The 20572-nt window shown below is 36.8% G+C and overlaps 1 protein-coding gene across 1 annotated transcript; it reads right to left on the minus strand.

Annotated features, from left to right (window-relative positions):
* Nucleotides 1–655: 655 nt before the first annotated feature.
* LOC125072796 lies at nt 656–19152 on the minus strand. The gene is made up of 6 exons (XM_047683492.1): nt 19048–19152; nt 18443–18619; nt 6195–6354; nt 4052–4225; nt 2428–2594; nt 656–802 (listed from the first exon to the last, which is right to left on the minus strand). Exons 2-6 carry the CDS (start codon nt 18611–18613, stop codon nt 656–658), a joined length of 819 nt encoding a protein of 272 aa, XP_047539448.1. The 5' UTR covers nt 18614–18619; nt 19048–19152.
* Between the last annotated feature and the right edge of the window lie 1420 nt (nt 19153–20572).

Raw genomic sequence — 20572 nt, forward strand, 5'->3', positions numbered from 1 at the left:
AAAAAACACCATACTGATAAGGGAAAATCATGCCTAAAACTGAAAATTTCGTAAAGACTGAAAGTTAAACAAGAATCTTCTTAAAGCGAAGTTTGCTGATAAAACTGGATGTCAAACATCGATATCAACCTGGTTGTTTCATCATTTTAATGAGATTTAGATAATATCACCTTATTTTGAAAGTTATATTAAATAAGTTATTTTTCTTCAATATCTAAACGGATCTTATTAAAAAGTTTTGATACCAAAAACTTTGATAATGACATCGGTACGAGGCCGCAGCCTTGATGAAGTGGGCTTAATTAAATCGACGTGTTACAACATTTATTACAAAATTATTCGAATTTCGAATTAAATTACTTTTTTATTGCCATATTTAAACCTTCAAATAATGGCAGTACCTCACTTGGCTTAACTTGTAACTCTAACACGCTTACACAGGCATCTTTTTGTGCAGGCTTTATGCAATTCTTGTCTTCCGATGTGGCGATTTAAATAATGGTTAATATTTCGTACAGCGCCTGTCTTTGCGGTGGTGACTACTTACTAACTAACTAACAATATCATAACATATATATATCACAATCACACCTCACAATAAATAACAGAGTGTTTTTAATATGCTTTTATTTAACGAAGAGAAGAGAAGAAGATTTCAGTCATCATCGTCATCTTCAGCAGGCTGTATATTAAAGCGTGAAGATGCCTGAGGCTTCAATTCTTGAGGTTCCTCGACGGAGGGAATCCGGTATGCCATCAACGCTGCTCCATAGTTACCAATGCCGGTATCCCAAAATACTATCTGTAAGTACAATGTGCCCACTTGGTTAAAAATTTATAATTAAAAAAACAACTATTTACAAACATAAATTTGAATTAAAAGACCAGAAGAAATGAGATAATAATATAATTGAATAACGTTAAAGAAGGAGACAATAAGCTTATTTTTGTTTTGATATCTCATGAAATCTTGACAAGATAAAAGGCAATATAAACTTAAATTTAGTATGGGAATAATTTAAATCAAATTAATTCTTATTTCAGTATATTTGTCGAAAAACGAGAATGTATTTTCTCTCAAAACGAAACGAGAAAATATGTCTTCGAAACTAAACGGAAGTGAGTGGAAAGTGAAGTGAAAAAACGCAAGTTGGTAAGAAAGGGCAATAGCCTGTAAAACTAGAGCTATATCTTCGCAATCAAGTGAAATACAAAGAGATTAAACAGTTACAACTACAAAGAGATTTCGCTACTGCTTGCTCGTGAAGATGAAGCTCATGTCGACTTAGACAAGCGCATTCAATTCAAGTCGAAGAGATTTCTTTCGTCTATTTCATATTTCTTTGAATATGTAAATTCATTTTGGTATATTCTACAAACAAATTCTTCAATCGATATGTGACATAAAATTTTACATAATTGTATTTATTGTTTGAGGATGGCTCCAGCAGACCACGATGGCCCACCGGTTAAAACAACAACAACTCTTGATCGAGGATAGCGGGTTCAAGCCTAGACAAGCAACACTGATCTATCACGACTCATGAGCTTAATATTTCTGTAGTGAAGAAAAACTGGAGGAAACCTGAATAAATTTTAAAATCCGTTTTTCAGCATCGTGGTATAATAGGCTCCAAAATCTTCTCCATAGAAGAAAAACGTCTGATCCCAGCCGTGATATCTATACGCTAGTACTTTATAACCACTTATAATCATGGGAGCTATTCTACCAACTAATAGCAGTGATACCTTCCCGATTCTATTCCAATCGAACTTCGATTATTCATCACAAAAAACTCGTCTTAATCGTAACTGTGTTCCAATTTTACCTATCTATATCGATTACCGTACAATCAAGATGGAATTATATTCCGATCCAAATTTGACTTGAATTAAATTAAATTGGACCGTTGCGTTAACAAAATAATAGGCATGTGCTCGATATATCGAAACACATCTAAAATCATCTAGAATCAGAGAATATCAGATGTCATCGATTTGATGTTGACGAGTAACTGTTTTCACCGCATCTAAAAATCTATAAATATCATTCTGGTATCATCAAGCTCATGAAATATTCGTCCTGTCTCTCTTTAACATTACAATAACCCATCTGTGAGAAAGAGATGAAGCGAATGTTAAACCGATTTCGAAATTTCATTCTTTTCATGTCTTTCTCACAATCCGTACAGTTTAAAGTTAAACAAATATAGGGCGAAATCTGAAATCCTATGTCAACACCGATATTTCATCCAAATTTTTGTTACACAACCGATGTCACATAAATCAGATATCGCCCATACCTATAAAATAGGCAAACGGCTGAAGATCAACGATTACATTTCGATTCGATATCGATAAAGTATCAATTAGTTAGTAAAACTATGCCCCAGACCCATTAAATACATACAAAAGTAGTTAACTCACTTGTTCATCGATAAGGTATCTCACATAAAAGAGCTCGTGGTGTTTCTCAAACCCAAGCTCATCGGCTATTTGTTGGCTCCGACTTGTTGTGAATATACCCGTAACAGCTGGAACACTAGCACTCGCACTTAGAGCTATTGCCGCCTTTAACATCTCCTTCGCTATACCTGAAATAATCTTACTCATATTATCATACTTATTTCGTCCCGACTGATTTCGTCGTCGACAAATTTCATAGAACACAATTGAAAAGTGCGGTGCATATAATGGTCTTCCTTTTCTAATTACTATAATCCAACGGAACAAAAAATTCAATCAACTGTTTTAAGTGTCTTTCGTTGCACGGTACTTCCGTTCCGGTAAACATTTGTCTGTATTTTATATGAGAACAAATCGGGGGCCTTTTGAGCCACCCTCTTAACCCACAAGGCAGTTATGATACTATAAAATAATCTGTTGAGTGTTAGAAAGTTAATGACAAAAATTTTAAAGAAACAAAATATACAAATCAAGCTACATCAATTTATTATATACAAAGTAAAAATCACGAAGGAAGGGAAGTCGATGTTGATTTTCTCCAAAGAGATTTAAAGTGAACAATGTACATCATTACATTTACTAAAAAATTTAAGAGAAGTGTCTTGAGACCCCGATTGGAAGTTGCTTTCGTTGTATATCATGTATTAAATAACGGACACAATAAAATAAATTGACAACGTTTGAAAATAATCAAATGACAATGAAAAAATTTTATTAAAAGTCCCATGTGAATTAAAACAATGTGAAAAAATAAGTTTAAATAATTTCATATAGAAATTTTATAGAATAGAAGTAGAAAGAGAAGCAGAAAAATAATGTTAAAGGTCGCCTGAAGGTTATGCAACACTTTTTCCTTACGTGTCGACATCTGACATCTGCCAGTTTACTCTACTGTAAGCCGCGTAAAATAACTTCGTTCCAATAAACTTATAGTTTTAATGAATCATTCAACTGTGGGCCAAATTCTACTAACATTTGGTTATGATACTTTTCTGATTCTATTTTTTTTATGGTATACATTGGCGGGCGAGCATATTGGCCACCTGATGGTAAATGTTCACCACCGTCCATAGACAAAGACGCTGTAAGAAATATTAACCATTCCTTACATCGCCATGCGCCACCAACTTTGGGAACTAAGACGCTATGTCACTTGTGCCTGTAATGGCTCACTCACCATTCCAGAACACAACAATACTGATTACTGATGTTAGGCGATAGTACATCTAAGTGGGTGGTACCTACCCAAAAAGGCTTGTACAAAGCCCTACCACCAATCTATTTCAATCAAAATTCAACAATTCCTTACAAAAAACTCATCTTAATCGTGACTGAAGATTAATTCTACTCATTTATATCCCAATTATATTCCGATCCAACATCGATCGAACCGCAACTGGATCGTTGTCTTAGTAGAATAAGAAAACGGCTGCACAGTAACGATTTCGTTTTGATTCGATTGCGGTAAAGTGATACTTTGTTAGTATAATTGACGCTCTTCGTCATTACTACACGGAATTTGAATTGACACTTTAAAATTTTCAAACCAATATAAATACTAAGTAGAATAAAAATGATATCTTACCCCTATGACGATACCTTGACTTCAAAGCTAGAATATAAATCTTGAAAAATCGTTTCACACCGAGTTTTTCAAACAAATCAACAGGTGTCTCGATATCTTTATAGAATTTCATCACAGTCGTGTATTTATCGTTGTAAGTTATCTTGACTCGGCTAAACGTTCGTGTGAAAGCGTCTAAAATGAATTTATCATTAGTCAAAAATGCTTCAAACATATTTAGGTTGACCTCTGTATTAATTAAAAACGATTTTAAATAAAATTTAAATAACAAATTTAAAGCTCGTATAACTCAGAGCACGTAAGTGAAATAAAAAGTTAATACGTCCAAAATGTTGATATCAAATATAAAACAGACATATTACTGTAAAATCTGTGGTCGCGGAATGAATAACACGACATACTTATTTCATAAAATATTCTTAATTTATTCGTCAAGATTACAATTCTTAATGACTCATTTTTAATATCAATTATATTGTTACTAATTCGAAGAGATCAAGTGTGATTCTATTTTAATACCTTACCAATATTTGAAATAAAAATCTCATTTTTATTGCTAACGAGTAAAGAGTTTGACTTTAAGTATCATCTATAATACTTCGCCTATGTTACAATCAATTTTAATTTTCAAATTCAAAAAATCAGGTCCAAAAAGAGTTTCATTAGATTATTTTCCAAGACTCGAACTTATAAGTAGTTTTTTTTTTTATGCCAGACTATATTGGACTAAACGAATTCACATTAATCCCTGTATTTTCCCTCGATACTTACACACACGATTTTTATAAGCATTTTCTAAAAAGTCTCAGCAATGCTAGGGTTGGCAAGTAGAGTGTAAAAGGTTGCTGCATATTTTAGTTCTTGAATTCGTTATATACTTAGGACAATATTAATTTTTCAATCCTCCAAATCTCCACAGCCATATTGTCCGTTCCTTTGGTGTATCCGTCTATTTCTTATTTGAGTTCAATAGTGATCTGCCTGCATGTTCCATTGTCAATAAACGATTCAACTTCAACCATGCTCCCGATTTATTTAATAAGCGCATTGGCAACTTTGAACTGTCTTCTAGTATTTTCTATATGTAAATTCATTGACGCCTACCCAATTTTCGTATCATCAACCGAAACAATATCATGACGTATCACCCCACCTTTTACTCGTCCCTATTTACGATAACAACAACTTTCTTTAATACAGACGTACCCTATAGACTACTTTGAATCCAATTTATGTACAAATTGCTCGACCCATGTCATCGAATGCGAGCAACTTGGTATTTTCTTAAATGATTCTTTAATATAAACTGGATTATGGCGTATATGATGCGAGGATAGGTTATATGTTGTAGGTTACTAGTACTGGTATAATTCTGTTCAGTTAAAATGGAAAGCCATTAAGACCGTGTACGTCAGCTTTTAATGTAAATACTATTGTAAATGCGAGTGTACTCATAAGTGCATTGTAATGCTGTTTCATTGCAGGAAATGATATTAAAGCCGCTCAATTAAATTGCATTTAAATATTAAGAAAAACTTAAGAGAAACCGCTTCTTTTAAGGACACATCGTATAAAAAAAAAACCAATGAAATCCAAGATATGGTTAATTTTAATTTCATCGCTATCTCTCTTAACTTGTACTCAACGTAAAATCCTAAAGCTGAATCGGAATTTCTTTTTCGTATGCAGTAAAAAGTTAGGCTCCGAACAGTCAAGGAACCCGCCCGTAATGTTACGGCCGACACAGGAATCGAGTTCTACGCGAATCGATACAATTGATACGCAAATAGATTTCGAATAGTTGCTGGGCTGGGAACGATTTTATAAAAGCATTTGTTGTTATTTTATTATATTCTTCGTCCTACGCGCTAAATTTATCGCTTTTCTTTTCCCAAATTTTTGCCAACTGTTTGACTTTCAAGCTAATATTTAGATCAACCAATGGTGTGCATTAAACTACATGATAAAGATTGTTACTTTCTACGGCTAGTGTCAATTTGGCCTCGATGAATGCTGTACGGCTCCGTAATTTTTAATGGAACGACCAAGGTCCTTCTACATTATGCCATAATTCTTCTTCACGAAACGTAATACGAACTAAATTTATATTTATGATGATTAGAACAAACAATAATTGACATACTTTTCTCCTGTATCCTCATGATGAGTACTCCAACAAGTTTGTCAGTGCCTTCCTTAACAGCAGCTATTGACATTTTATCCTTCATCCAGATCCTAACATTGTGGACGAACTCGTCAACTCCCTCTTTATCATCGGATATTTTGAGAGACCTGTATGTTAACTAAAGAAATTAAAATTAATTATAATGTATTAGAAACGACAGTGACGTCATTATAGATATAGTATGTTAATTATCTTCCTAGTCTGCCTCGTTGGTCTAGTGGCTAAACTATCACGTGCTTATTATAGGCAGTAGGTGAGGCATACGCGTGCACGTCTTCACAGAACATCTGTCTAAACACATAGCCGTAGACGATAACATATTTTAATTCTTTGGTTATATATGAATTTTTTCAACAATTATTTATATTTTTCCCAAGCAGTTTACGGTCTTCTTATGGGCGAGTTACTATGAATTTTTTTTTTTTTAATGAATAAATAAATATTGGACAACAAAACATACATTACTGTGATCTCAATGTAAGCAGCTTAATATAAGCACTTGTGTTATGGAAAATCAGAAGAAACGATGGTACCACAACCACCCAGACCCTAGACAACATAGAAAACTAATGAACTTTTTCTACATCGACTCGGCCGGGAATCGAACCTGAGACCTCGGAGTGGCGTACCCATGAAAACCGGTGTAAACACTACTCGACTACAGAGGTCGAGTTGAGGAGGTCATGTATGTATATATATTTAAGCATCTCCATTTTTTATCAGTTATCGTAACTTCAACCATGTTCACGCTTTAAATATGACCCTAGTCTCGCAATATTACTTAAATACTAAACAACAAAATGTTCTTAAAACCTACTGCTAAGTACTGAGCCTAGAAAATAGGCACCACTGAGTGCCCATTTTACCCAAAATGTACTGAAATGTACTGAAAAACTTAAGTTTTAAATTATATTTAAAAGGCTTTATTACTGCCAAGTTAATGGATCCCCAGAATAACATCACTTTCATAATATGCTATAATTCATAAGCTTCTTTACATGAAATTTTATTCCAAATATTAAAAAATAAAATTACAAAAATTCTTCACATTATTTCATAAAATTTAAAGCTACCACATATTTGGTCGTTTCTATGGAACAAAGGCTTGACAAGAACTCCCATAAATATTTTATATTCCTCACTCACTTTTATTGCAATGAGGACTCAACACAACCACTGCAACCATTCTGTGGAACCAGCTTTCGCCAGCGGTTTTTCCGAACCGATACGACTTGGGAACGTTCAAGACAAGAGCGTACTCATTCCTTAAAGGCCGGCGACGCACCTACAAGCCCCCGGTGTTGCAGATGTCCATGGGCGGTGGTAGTCACTTTTCACCAGGTGAGCCTCCTGCTCGTTTGCCCACTTATATTATATTACATATTCTATACTTATTTTCTCTATATTTTTTGCCTCTTAGTATGCTAGGTGAAATTCCTATTTCTTTTATATGCAAAATGTAGTAAGGCATTCCAAAAAATGACCATGACACTATCAAAAACAATTCCTTACACGTACAACGCACCGTCAACCGTGACGTATTTAAGGTATAATTTCATTGTTATATTTTTAATGAGAAAAATATATTTTCGCCATTGCATTAAAGTATAAATACGATAACAATATTTATAATATCGAATCAAAGTCAAAAATCTTTATCTAATATAGAAGCGTTTAACTTGCTTATCAAATTATTAATAGTCAAAAATCTACCATCGTTTCTAAAATAAACACGTCGGACCTGAGAAGAACCGGCGAAAGAAACTCTGCGGGTTCTTTTTTTTAAATGTTATATTTTACATTTATTGTTTTCATACAAGAACAAAAAATAATTCGCTGAATACAGCTGATAGATGATCATCTTATTCCCAAGATATATCAACTAAGAAGTCATTACTTTCGTAACACAAAAACTCACTTTAACGAGTATTAAATTTTACAATCGATTTTTTAAATGTTTAACCGCGAGAACATTTAGGCCAGACATCACGAAAGCAACACGAAACACTTCAAAACTTTCTATTTGGGTTATTATATATAAGGCGAAGTGGACTGGCTCGTTGGTGTAGTAAATAGTTTATTAGGTACTGCAACCCGGCTTCAAACTCTAAGTGCGATGAGTTTTAAATATCCAGCCGGTCTTCGAAGGTTTTCAATTATAGTACGATAATGGCAACTATGTCATCGTAGACAGCAGGTCTTCGCGATGGAACGCGAATCGGCTACGGTATTCCACCATTGTGTCGCAGACCTGGACTAACAAAAAGAACACGAGACACTCAACGTAACATACTCACATACTCCTGACCTTAGTTTATACATCTAGATGCAGACACTACAAAAGAACTAAAATAATCGCGCCAACTTTACTATCTTAGTGTGCTTGAAATATACATTTGACATTCGCTAAACATCATACTACTTTAGATGTGTGCGTGTACTTAGTGGCCAACTTATGCCCACTATTTTTTTCGACGCATTCTCAACTTTGACATTTAGACCATCCTTAGATAGAAAATTGGCTAGTTCGTACGGCTCGAGATGATAAAAATTATTGAGACAATACCTTTAAAATAATAAGAAACAAATTCTATTATTTTTTTAAATTAATATTTCAACAAATAATAAGATGTAATAGCATTTGGACATTTACGTAATAAAAAATAGATTTTCTCTTGATGTTGAGATGGAAGCTCATTGAACGACTGGGTGCTACCCTAATGGGACGTCGATCGCTTATGGCAAATATGACTAACCGCCGAAAGAAAAATATACTGTTCAATGGCGTTTAAAATGTACAATAAATTACCAGACTCTACTATTAGCAATGAAGGTATATATACATATATATTTAAAAATCGCCGTCATTAGGCCGTATGATACGGTCGCATTTGGTTGCCTCGAATGATTTGTCGCACGGTGGAGTGTGTCCGAAGTGAGTTGGCAGACAGGACGTTGAGATTCGAAAACATCATTTTGACAAATTTAACATCCGCAGCAGCAAAAAGGACGTATAAGATGGTGCGCAATGATATGAATCGTAGAATTAATTAATTTTAAGTTAGTCATAGTTTAGTTTTTGTATTATATAGGGTATTCTTACGAGAACTACATAGTCATCTTATTGACTCAGTTCATAAAATGAGAATTAAAAAAAATGCCTTATATAGACATCCACGTACAAAATAATTATTAGCAAATGTTACCTCTTTTTATAAATCTAGTTTTGTAGTACCCGCAATTTTATTGACCTACCCACATTTATTTTTTTCTTATTCATTTTGTTATAAAACATTATTTGATATTATTCTAATGATATATTTGAACATTTTCATGGCTATTTGTTTTTTATTGTGTTTATTTATATTGTGTCCTAATAACCGAAACTAAAGTAATTGTATTACATAACAACGAATTACTTGATCTTTATTATTATTCGATACAGTTGAATTCCGAAACATATTTGAGTGAGAAATGAGATTACCATAATTAAATTTAATCGATCTCTCTTGGTGGTTAACTATGTGCAAGCCTGCTGGGTAAATCTGGGTATCAACTCACTAGATATTCTACAGCTATACAATTGTTGTGTTCCAGTTTGAAGTGTGAGTATGCCAATATTACAGATACAGGGGACTTCTTAGTCCCCAAGGTTATTGGCGACACAAACAATTACAGCGCCAGTGTCTATTGTGGTAGTGACCACTTACCATCAAATAGCCCATTTGCTAATATTTTTGTAACTTGGCCTCAATGCACTGCTGTACGCAATGATACACTATTCAAATTATTTTGTCTTTCAACAATATGAGTACCTACAGTAAAGACTTAGCACGATCATATGGAATAATGAACTTTATAGGAAACATGCTAAAATAAATCATGTGCCCTTAGTAATAATGTATAAATCACCGTGTCAAAAAGTCAATCAAATTTTAATTCATTCGTGTCGAGGAAATCCTTTATTCGACGATTTAACAAAAGGAACGATGACAATAGAACAACCTCAATTTGAAAACGCATTTTTCATTGAACGATTTTCCTGAAAATAATTTAATTAACACGTCGAAAAAGATTTGGCAGATTGGATTTTGTAAAGGTTTATTAAAAAATTGCAAAGATTCTCAGAGTGTTCGAAATGTAATATTTAGGAATTTTTTCGAGGACGAAACGATTCAGTAGGAAGTTTTTTTTGTGGTGGGAACACTTGAATCGTAACAGATTTGGATCGAATATGGGCAAGCTTGAAAAAAATATGTATAACATTGTCACTTGTGATATCATTACCTTACAATAGGGGAGTATCATCGTAATAGCTCTAAAATTTTTCCTTAAAGGTTTTGGTCCACTAGTAGGACATATAAAGGCCATCTACAATCTTTAAAAATCATAAAAAAAATTAAAGTATTTATATGTTATGTTAGATAATGTGTTTGTCTTATATTTAAAATTATATGCATTTTATGTTATAATACTTTACTATTTTGAATATATCTATGTCATTAAAAACAAACATCATCACAGTACTATATTAGTCACACTTTGGAATGAAATCACTATTTGATGTAAGTTTTCATTTGTAATAAATTATTTTCATAATAAATGATTTTAATAAAAAAAATAACAAGAAATTTTTTGGTACACCTTGTTAGAACGAAGATGCTTTCGCTTTATATCGTGATGAAATAATAGACAATGAAATAAAAATGTCACAAAAATCCTGTGTGAATTAAAGCAATTATAAAAAAAAATACTTTTAAATAAAACGGTATAAAATAGAAGCAGACAGAAACAAAGGAAAGAGAGATAAAGGTCTACGTAAAAGAACTTCGTTCCAAATTCAAACCAATATTTAATTTTCTCCTCTTTTTTTTTCATATTAATATTTTTCCCTCTATCGAGGTCTCACTGTGAAAAATTTAGTATTTCATGGTTTGGTAGGAAACAATGTATGCAAAACACGGTAACTATAAAACAATATATTACATATTTATTAAGACCTTCTCAACATTGTACTTCATAAATATGTATATCAGGTTAATTTTACGTCTATGCATGCATGCACTACGATTCGATCATACGTGAGGCGTGTGATGCGACGTCTAATAATGAGACTGTTACGTCGGATTGGAATGCGAAATTAGGACTAATCACTGACGTAATAGCTTTCCTGATCTATGAATAGACAAATTGTACATTGTCTATGTATTGTCGAGAACATGAAATTGATGCTTGTCACGTCAAGAATTCACGTCGCATTAATTAAAAAAGAAATGTTCGAAACTGCAAAACGCATAACTATATAAAAATACATACTGTAAAAGTAAATGTGTCTGTTGCTCTTTCACGTACAAACCACTTAACCGGATTTAATTCATTTTTTTTTTTTTTTTTTTTTTATTGTCCGGGAGGGCAAATGACTCTGCTCCACCTGATGGTAAGTGGTAGTAGAGTCCAAACGCGACGACGGCTAGTGCAGTTGGGAAAGGTGATCTGCTCTAGCCGCCCCCGCCTTGCCGGCCCGCAAGATGCCTCTTCACGCCTCGCTTGAAGGAACCCAGGTCATAAGAGGAGGGGAATACGTGCGCTGGTAAAGAATTCCATGTTTTGGAAGTGCGACAAAGAAAAGAGTTGCCAAATTTCTTTGTACGCGATGGAATTGATGTCACAGTTAGGCGGTGACATCGAGAACCAGCACGCGTGGACTTGTGAAGGAAAGGGGAAGCAGGAATAAGGGAGAATAGTTCCTCTGAGCACTCGCCGTGACACATTCGATAGAAAGCGCTGAGTGCCGCTATCTCTCGACGCAATTGTAAAGGCTCGAGGGTGTTGGTGACCTTTACATCGCCAATAATGCGAACCGCACGTCGCTGCAACCGATCCAAGGCCTCCAGTAGGTACTTAGCGGAGCCATCCCAGAGGTGCGAGCAATATTCAACGCAGGACCGTACCTGTGTTTTATACAGCAGGAGCAGTTGAGCAGGCGTGAAAAAACGCCGCACCTTGTTCAGGACTCCGAGTTTACGTGAGGCTGTTTTTATAACAGCCTCAATGTGATCCTTTGGATTGAGGTCGCACCGAACGTCGATTCCCAGTATGGCGACTTTGCTATGTATCTCCAGCGTGGTGCCACAGAGGGAAGGAGGAGGGGAAAATGGTGACTTTTTCGCTGTGAGAGCGCACACCTGTGTTTTCTTGGCGTTAAACTCAACAAGATTGTCAGAGCCCCATTTGGCGATGAGTCCTAACGTCCTATCGAGCTCAACAACAAGATCCCTCCGTCTCTCCTCAGTTTCCGCCCGTCCAGCCGCTGCGCGTCCGTGGTATCCCCCGTGCACTGTACTGTCATCTGCATAGCAATGTATGTTCCCGAGAGAGAGCATATCATTGATATGCAGAAGAAAGAGCGTGGGGGATATCACAGACCCCTGGGGGACTCCAGCATTCACTACATGGGATTTTGAAGCGCAACCATCAACTAGAACGCGAAGGCTGCGCTTGTGTAGGAAGCTAGCAATCCAGGTGCAGAGCTGAACCGGCAGACCGTATGCCGGCAGCTTGGAGAGAAGACTTCTGTGCCAGACTCTGTCGAAAGCCTTGGAGATATCGAGGCTGACGGCCAACGACTCTCCACGCTTATCGATAGCTTCACCCCAGAGGTGTGTTACGTACGCTAGAAGATCACCTGTGGACCGTTTCGGTCGAAACCCGTACTGACGATCATTAATTAGACAGTGATCTTCTAGGTAATGGATCAGTTGGTTGTTTAAGATCCGTTCCATCACCTTACAAAGAACTGAGGTGATAGCTATTGGCCGATAATTTGCCGGGTCAGATCGATCCCCTTTTTTGGGAACCGCTTGCACATTAGCTTCTCTCCAAGAATCCGGCACACATCCTGTAGAAAGAGACAGCTGGAACAGGCGCGTTAACACAGGAGACAGCTCCGCTGCACACTTCATCAGCACTATGGCTGGTATTCCATCGGGACCGCTAGCTTTCCGCACATCAAGTGATTGTAGCTCTGCACGTACATCACGTTGCCTGATTTTGATGTCAGGCATCGTGTAGCCACATGAAGGAATTGTTGGTGGCAGCGCACTACAATCATTGATTACGGAATTATCCGCAAAGAGGTTTGCCAGAAGATCAGCTTTCTCCTGCGGACTGTGAGCTAGCGATCCGTCCGGATACCTGAGCGGTGGCAGCGAAGGTTGACAGAAATTGCTTTGCACAGATTTGGTCAGACGCCAGAAGCTACGGGAGCCTCTAGGTTGTGAAATAAGGTCATGGCCAAACCGCGCAATGCGCTGTGCATCCGCTCTTGTGTATGCCTTCCTACAAGACTTGGAAGTTTTATTGTAGGTTGCTTTCAGTGAGTCAATGTTAGATGCCCCACTAACGCAGCCATTGATCCACGCGCGATAAGCCGCCTGCTTAGAAGACACAGCATCGGCACATTCGCGAGTGAACCAACGGTTACGCGTACCCTTACTGGCGAGGTCTGAGTTAGGAATGTAGTATTCCATCCCCAACAGGATCTCACCAGCAATAGCAGCGGCGCTAGCTGTCGGGTCATTCTCACTGAAGCAACGCTCCTTCCAAGGGACTGACGCATAGTAATCGCGCAAACCGTCCCAATCTGCCGACTTATAGTGCCAAATGCGACGTTTGCTTACCGTTGGTGGCGGCAGCTTGGCCTGTGGCACTTTGGTAGATATCAGGCAGTGATCCGAAGAACCAAGTGGAGCCCGAACCTCAACCTGATATTCCACCGGGTGGCTAGTCAGCAGAAGGTCCAGTAGGGAAGGCGCTTGCCCGTCAATGTCTGGGATCCTGGTGGGCTGATCAACCAACTGGGTCAAGTCATGCGTGAGAGCGAAAGCATGGGCAGTCCTTCCCGCATGGTCAGTTTTGGAGGACTTCAACCATGATTCATGGTGAGCGTTAAAGTCCCCCAAAAACACCAGTTCCGCGTTAGGAAACTGCTCTTGCGCAGCATCTGCCACCCGACTAAGATGGTCAAATAGTCGGCTTGTCTCCAAGTCACCATTGTGGGATCTGTAGAGGCACACGTAGACCCGACTCTGACGAACCAAGTCCACACGTACCACTAACAGGGAGAAGGAAGGGTCCTCCAAGCAGCGCAGACGGTGACAACAAACATCCGTCCTGACGAACAAGCATACTCCGGCTTTCGCTTTGAAGGATTCTTCAAGCATGTAGCCGGGATAATTAAGGTAGCTGGTATCGACAGGACGGAGTATTTGAGTCTCCGTCAGAAACAACATTGCTGGCCGTGCTGTCTCGAGATGGTGGTGGACAGCATTGAGGTTAGCGTGGAGTCCACGGATGTTAACGAACTCAACCTCAAACAGCGTGGGAATGGTGGGGGTGTGCACCGCTGTACGACCGTCATTTCTTTTATGCACTGTCATGGATAGGGGGAAAAAAGAGGAAGAGACGTGAAGCGAGCGATGCGTTGCCACGATAGGGACGGTCAAAGTGTGGAGCTGTGTTTCCCCAATAAGTTGCCAGAAGAGAAAATAAACTGACCCGCCGGGCGGAAGGGCCCCCGAACCCTCCCGGTAGTGGCCGCCGGGACCCCACCGTCCGGTCACCAACCGGCACGACGGTCCACACCGGGATTATGCGTGGCCTGGTGGGGCAGCCTCGCGAGCTGGTTAGGAACGCTTGGGCCCCTGTACTCTGCCACGGGCGGCCAGCGGAACAACCGTTTCTACGGGTCTCCCTGACCGGCGGGTCAATATACTTTCCTCCAGCATTGGTTCAACAGCAACATCCACCGGACCAACTCTTATCGCGACAATGCGCGCTCGGGCACTGGCTGTACGCCGGCTGATCTCGAAACGCGGCTGCAAGCAGCCACTTCACGAGTGTTTCACCATGCGTACGGTGGTAACAAGCCAGGCGGATGATTGACATCCTACCACCAGATGAGCAGATGGTCGCTCAGATGTCCCTTAGTCGCCTCTTACGACACCCATGGGAGAGAGAGGGGCAGTGAATTGTATTCTTACTCCGTCACTGCACGGTTAATGTCATTTTGGTATAAAGCAAGCTGGAGCTCCAAAGAAGGACATAGCCTACTTTTTATGCTTAACACTTGGAAACCAAAATCAAAAACGCAAGCGAAGCCGCGACAACAACAAGTATTACATAAAACTGTTTGACGACCTCTGTGGTCGAATAGTGTGTACGCCACTCCGAGGTTCCGGGTTCGATTTCCGGCCTAGTCGATGTAGAAAAAGTCCATTATTTTACTATGTTGTCTTGTTTCTGGGTTTTTGGTACCGTCGTTACTTCTGATTTTCCATAACGCAAGTGCTTTATTTACTTACATTGGAATCAGAGTAATGTATGTTATATTATCCAATATTTATTAATTTATAAAAAAAAAATGAATTGCGTAACGCTGTATATCTTGGTATAAGTTTGTGTATATTGGTTTAGTGTTTTTTTCAGTTGTCAACATTCGAATTTAAGTATCTTTCGATTCGGAAACAACCACATACCTGAGATGAACAATAAAATCTCAGCGGGCTTTTCCTTTTTATGTCTGAATTTACAATGATAAATTAATTATTTATTTTTTAAACGACCTCGAAGCGATCATTTCATTTGACATCTATGGAGTTGTTAATCTTTGTCGGCTTTTTTAACCTCACAAAAGTAAAAAGAATAACATTATCCGGCATCATGTTGTAAAACCGTATACATTGTCCTACGTAATAATTACTGACTCTGTTTAGTCGTGTAATATTTTCAATTTGTTCCTTATACTAATAGTGCATCACAATTTCTCGAATATTCATTTATATTTTATATGATTAAGTAGAAGATACCTTATAATTATTACAAAGAAAACTTTTCAACGGTTATAAATATATATTATTATACTATATATAGGAAGGGCAATCACGTGACCCTTAACGAATTTTCATTGAGTCTGATTAAGATATATTTGTCTTACAATTCCATATAATCCTAAAAATTTAAATCAACATACTTTTTTAAATTTTTTTCTTAATATTTTATTTATTACGAGTCGACTTTATATATATATTTTTAGAAACTATTCGATTCGACTCTCTCAACATCTATACTTTTTACGTTGACAGTACTTTGTCAGAAAGCTTCACGCACGTCCGAACAACTACTGTACAGAGTTTCAGCTCAATCGAATGAACGATGCGTGAACGTGATCGCGAAGAATACAAATAAAACAAGCATTACTTCACCTAAATATAAAACTAGCGGCCCCTGGCGGTTTCACTTACATTAAGCATCGTATCTTACTTTAAGCTTACATTAAGCTTCTGTATCGTAGCCTATTTATTTTTAATGTTATCGGTAGGCTGACGAACAAATGGGCCACCTGATGGTAAGTGGTCACCACCGCCCATAGACAATGAAGCTGTAAGAAATATCAACCATTCCTTACATCAGCAATGCGCCACCTTGAGAACTAAGATGTTATGTCCCTTGTGCCTGTAGTTACATCGGCTCACTCACCCTTCAAACAGGAACACAACAATACTGAGTACTGCTGTTTGGTAGAATATCTGATGAGTGGGTGGTACCTACCCAGACGGGCATGCACAAAGCCCTACTACCAAGTAAAAGCGTATTTTTTCCACATCAATAGGTAAGCTGGCGAATGGACCAAATGGTAATTAGTCGCTACCATAGAAATTGACACTATAGGAAATATTAACCATGCTTTTTCCATATCCGTTTATTAAAAAAAGCATTAATAAATACGGTTATATTATGCAACACAAGATTATAAAGACGATAAAAATCGTGGAACTAATACTTGTTGACTTTCAGACAGAATATCATATTATATATAATTGCATTTAACTTATATAACTTTGTATTTCAAGTTTTAGAAAATAATAACTAGTTCGTATCTTGCTGATTCTTCTCTGTACAATTTATATTCCGAATCGGTGATGTCTTTAAGTTTACGGTCCATTTCAGTTATACTCGTAGTTCTGTACAATGACGATTCAAAGGTGCATGTATAAGTATACTTGAATAAAATAGATTTAGATTTTAGAACGCTTATTCGCCACCTACGGAACTAAGATGTTATGTCCCTTGTAACGGCACCAAGTCAGGTGTTTTTCTTTTGGCTTTGGGCAAACCCATTTAGACAGTTACCATCCATCCATGACAGATTATACTGCCAAACAGCACTATTTAGTATATTTTTGTTCTGCTTGATTATAGGTTGATTGAGCAAGTGTAACTACAGGCACAAGAGAATTAACATCTTAGCTACCAAGATTGGTAGTGCATTGGCGATGTAAGGATTGATTAATTTTATCCTCAGCGCCATTGTCTATAAGTGATGGTGACCTTACTTATCTATCTGGTGGCCCATTTGACAATCCATCTACCTATTTTTAAAAAAAAGATATTATGTTCTAGCCAGTGTGCATCTCGCCTTATTTTTCTAATAAAAATATATTAACATGTAATCTTCAACTAAACTAATAAACCTTTAGTGAGATTGTTTTTTTTATTTCCCCTTCAAATTCTTAATTAAATAAAATTTAGATTTTACTACGAATGATCCGTCTTTTTTCCGGCAGTTATTTAATTAAACATTTGGAAATCTCCTGAAGCATTTCGCTGATTGCTTTTCATTATTTTATGGATTCAATTTCGACTATTTCACAACTCAAAGCCCTCGAATCTTATGTATAAAAAATAATTTATTCATTTTTTATTGAATGACGAAAGCATCGTTTAAACGGTTGAACCGAAACTTTGCACAGTCATTGTCCAAATTCAAAGTTAAAGATGCCGTTGATATCTCGGTTGTCTATCTAAGTATTTGGCGTAAGACTATATCCATTAACTCTTCTTATAGATATAACTTTCCTTCAATCATTTTCTTCCTAGTTTAACTGTTCTCACCCGTTCTTACGAAGTTTCTTTCAGAAAAGGTGAAGGTGAGAGAACAGGGTAAGACCACCTGTGTGCACTATTTTTATGGTGTCCGGCCAACTAGCTACTGGTGGTGGCCCTGAGGCTTGGAATAGACGGCTTTGAAAGATAGCCACTAGTATCTAGATTAACACCAACGAAGCAGTTAATAGTATCAACAACACGACACCTATTAAGAACAAAATATTTTCAATCTTTATATCACATATATTAAAAATACTTACCTCTTCAGGTAAATAATGGTTCTTTAACAACCTCACAGCGTCCTCATACCGTTTTTCCTGTAGATCTTCAAAACGTACTCCGCAGGGCACCCGACCCCAGATTGAAGGCGCTTTAATTCTCTCCTCCAACAATTTCATCTTCTCAACTTCTGCTTCTGCACTTCTTGCCATACTTTACTGAAAAACGTTAAAGTCAGCTTAACTAGTCAATTAATCATTTTGAAATTATGCATAGTTGTATTCCTGGTACAGAAAAGATCACGAGGGCTGAACTAATATTTATATAATTATAAACTGCTGTTGTCTATCATTTTTGTATCGAAGTTTTATTCAATTTCTAAAAAAACGACACGCAATAATTATGATGTAATTTTGACCAATTACGTCCAAGCCAATTATTCTAAACGAAGACTAGCTGCTGAGAGAATCTGTCCGCTATAAATCTCTGCTTACTATTGGTGTTAATTAATAGTTGTCGTAAATCGAAAACCCTCTTGCAACCTTTCGATAACGATCTTCTCCAATATTGAAATTTATAATTCAATCTTACCTAAATATAATCTAGAATCCTTGTCCTAGGTACTCAAAACTTTCGGATGCCTTACCTTTGATCTAATCTGTAACACCCTCTATGTTCTACGTAACTACCGCCTTTATAACTTATGTAATCAAACTTGACACCGCAATTTTGTAAACTGATTCACGAAATCCTTAAGAAAATTTATATATATCTAAATAAATATAGAACCAAATATAATTGTCGTTATTTTTGACAAGCGACATATTGACGTCAAAATATTTGACGCAGATTGTATAAAATTTTATTTGATATTTTTGGCTGAATGGAGACAGCCAGTGCCTCTTTTAATTTTCTTCTAATAATGTCTTAGTTATGAAAAATATCTGAGGAATTTCATTCATCGTATATTTTTCCTTCATTGGTAAACATTCTTGTTTATGTATTGCTGATTAAGTAACAGTCTGTAGGCATTCCACTTTGTGTAAAGGTCCTATTTAAGGAGCAGGTTTGTTACTAATTCACCACGCTGCTACAATACTAGTAGATTTTGTGGGAGTCGATTTGTAGGGGCAGATTTGCGTACAACTCATTCAGACTTTTTCACGACGTTTTACTTTACAGCCTAGCATGAGATTCAATACCATTGGTACTTAAGGAGTTTTCTACTTGTAATCTTCGTTTATCTCATCAGCCGAGCCATCTCGGCTGATAACAAACATAACATAACATTACTTTGTCTCTTAACACGTATTGTTAGCAACAAATTCGACATTATCGTTTAATTTAATATCAATTGGAAATAATCAAAACCCTGATTAATTGATGTAAAACATTAGAAAATTTTGCCCATTATTTGAAGATAAAACTTTCAACTACAGAGATAAAAATGCTATTAATATATATAAAATAATACACTCACACTTTGACGGGCTGGTTCGTTTTTCGCCTAGAGAATCGGAATTGCTATACAACGGGGAAATGCTGCTAATATTCTTGCCATTCCTCGCGGTCACGATTTGTATATAAACTATTTTTAGTTTTTATTTGTATATATAAGATAAGTCCTGATAGTAAATAATTATAATAATTCAAAAAAATAGGTATATTTTGTTTATTTGTGTTCTTTACATAAAATATAGCTCAACTTATTCCATAATCTTTGGACTTTTTTTTTTCGTTTTTGTTTAGCCAAGATGGCCACGCGCTGTCGTACGTACTAGTCAGAAGTGCGGGGGGCATGATCACATTCGCCCCCTAAGGAGAACTCCACTGAGCCATGAGGAGAGCCCAGCTGGGTCCACGGATGCGTTATATCGACACGACCCTTGTCGAGGACGGCCATCGCAATGGTTGAGATTGGGTAAGAATTCCGGTACCTTTCTGAAGGATTCCATTGCGTAAATAAAAAAAAAACTATTACCAAGCAAATGTATAAACTTTACCTTATATAACCGAGATATAACATTTTTTTATTTATGTATTCAATATTGATAAATTATTAATAAATAAAAAGTTTAAAACTTTATCCATTCCATTTCAAAAATCTTAAGTGGAATGAGAAAAATATTTCATAATTTACAGCCACAGAGAATATCTGAGATATTATTGTC

The sequence above is a fragment of the Vanessa atalanta genome, chromosome 22 (assembly GCF_905147765.1).
Source record: "Vanessa atalanta chromosome 22, ilVanAtal1.2, whole genome shotgun sequence".
Taxonomy (NCBI): domain Eukaryota; kingdom Metazoa; phylum Arthropoda; class Insecta; order Lepidoptera; family Nymphalidae; genus Vanessa; species Vanessa atalanta.

Coding starts and splice junctions, on each gene's coding strand:
- LOC125072796 (XM_047683492.1), bottom strand. CDS start 18,613: ATGGCAAGAAGTGCAGAAGCAGAAGTTGAGAAGATGAAATTGTTGGAG. Junction 2,595..4,051: donor GTCAAGGTATCGTCATAGGG/GTAAGATATCAT, acceptor AGATTATTTCAG/GTATAGCGAAGGAGATGTTA. Junction 803..2,427: donor GATACCTTATCGATGAACAA/GTGAGTTAACTA, acceptor TTGTACTTACAG/ATAGTATTTTGGGATACCGG.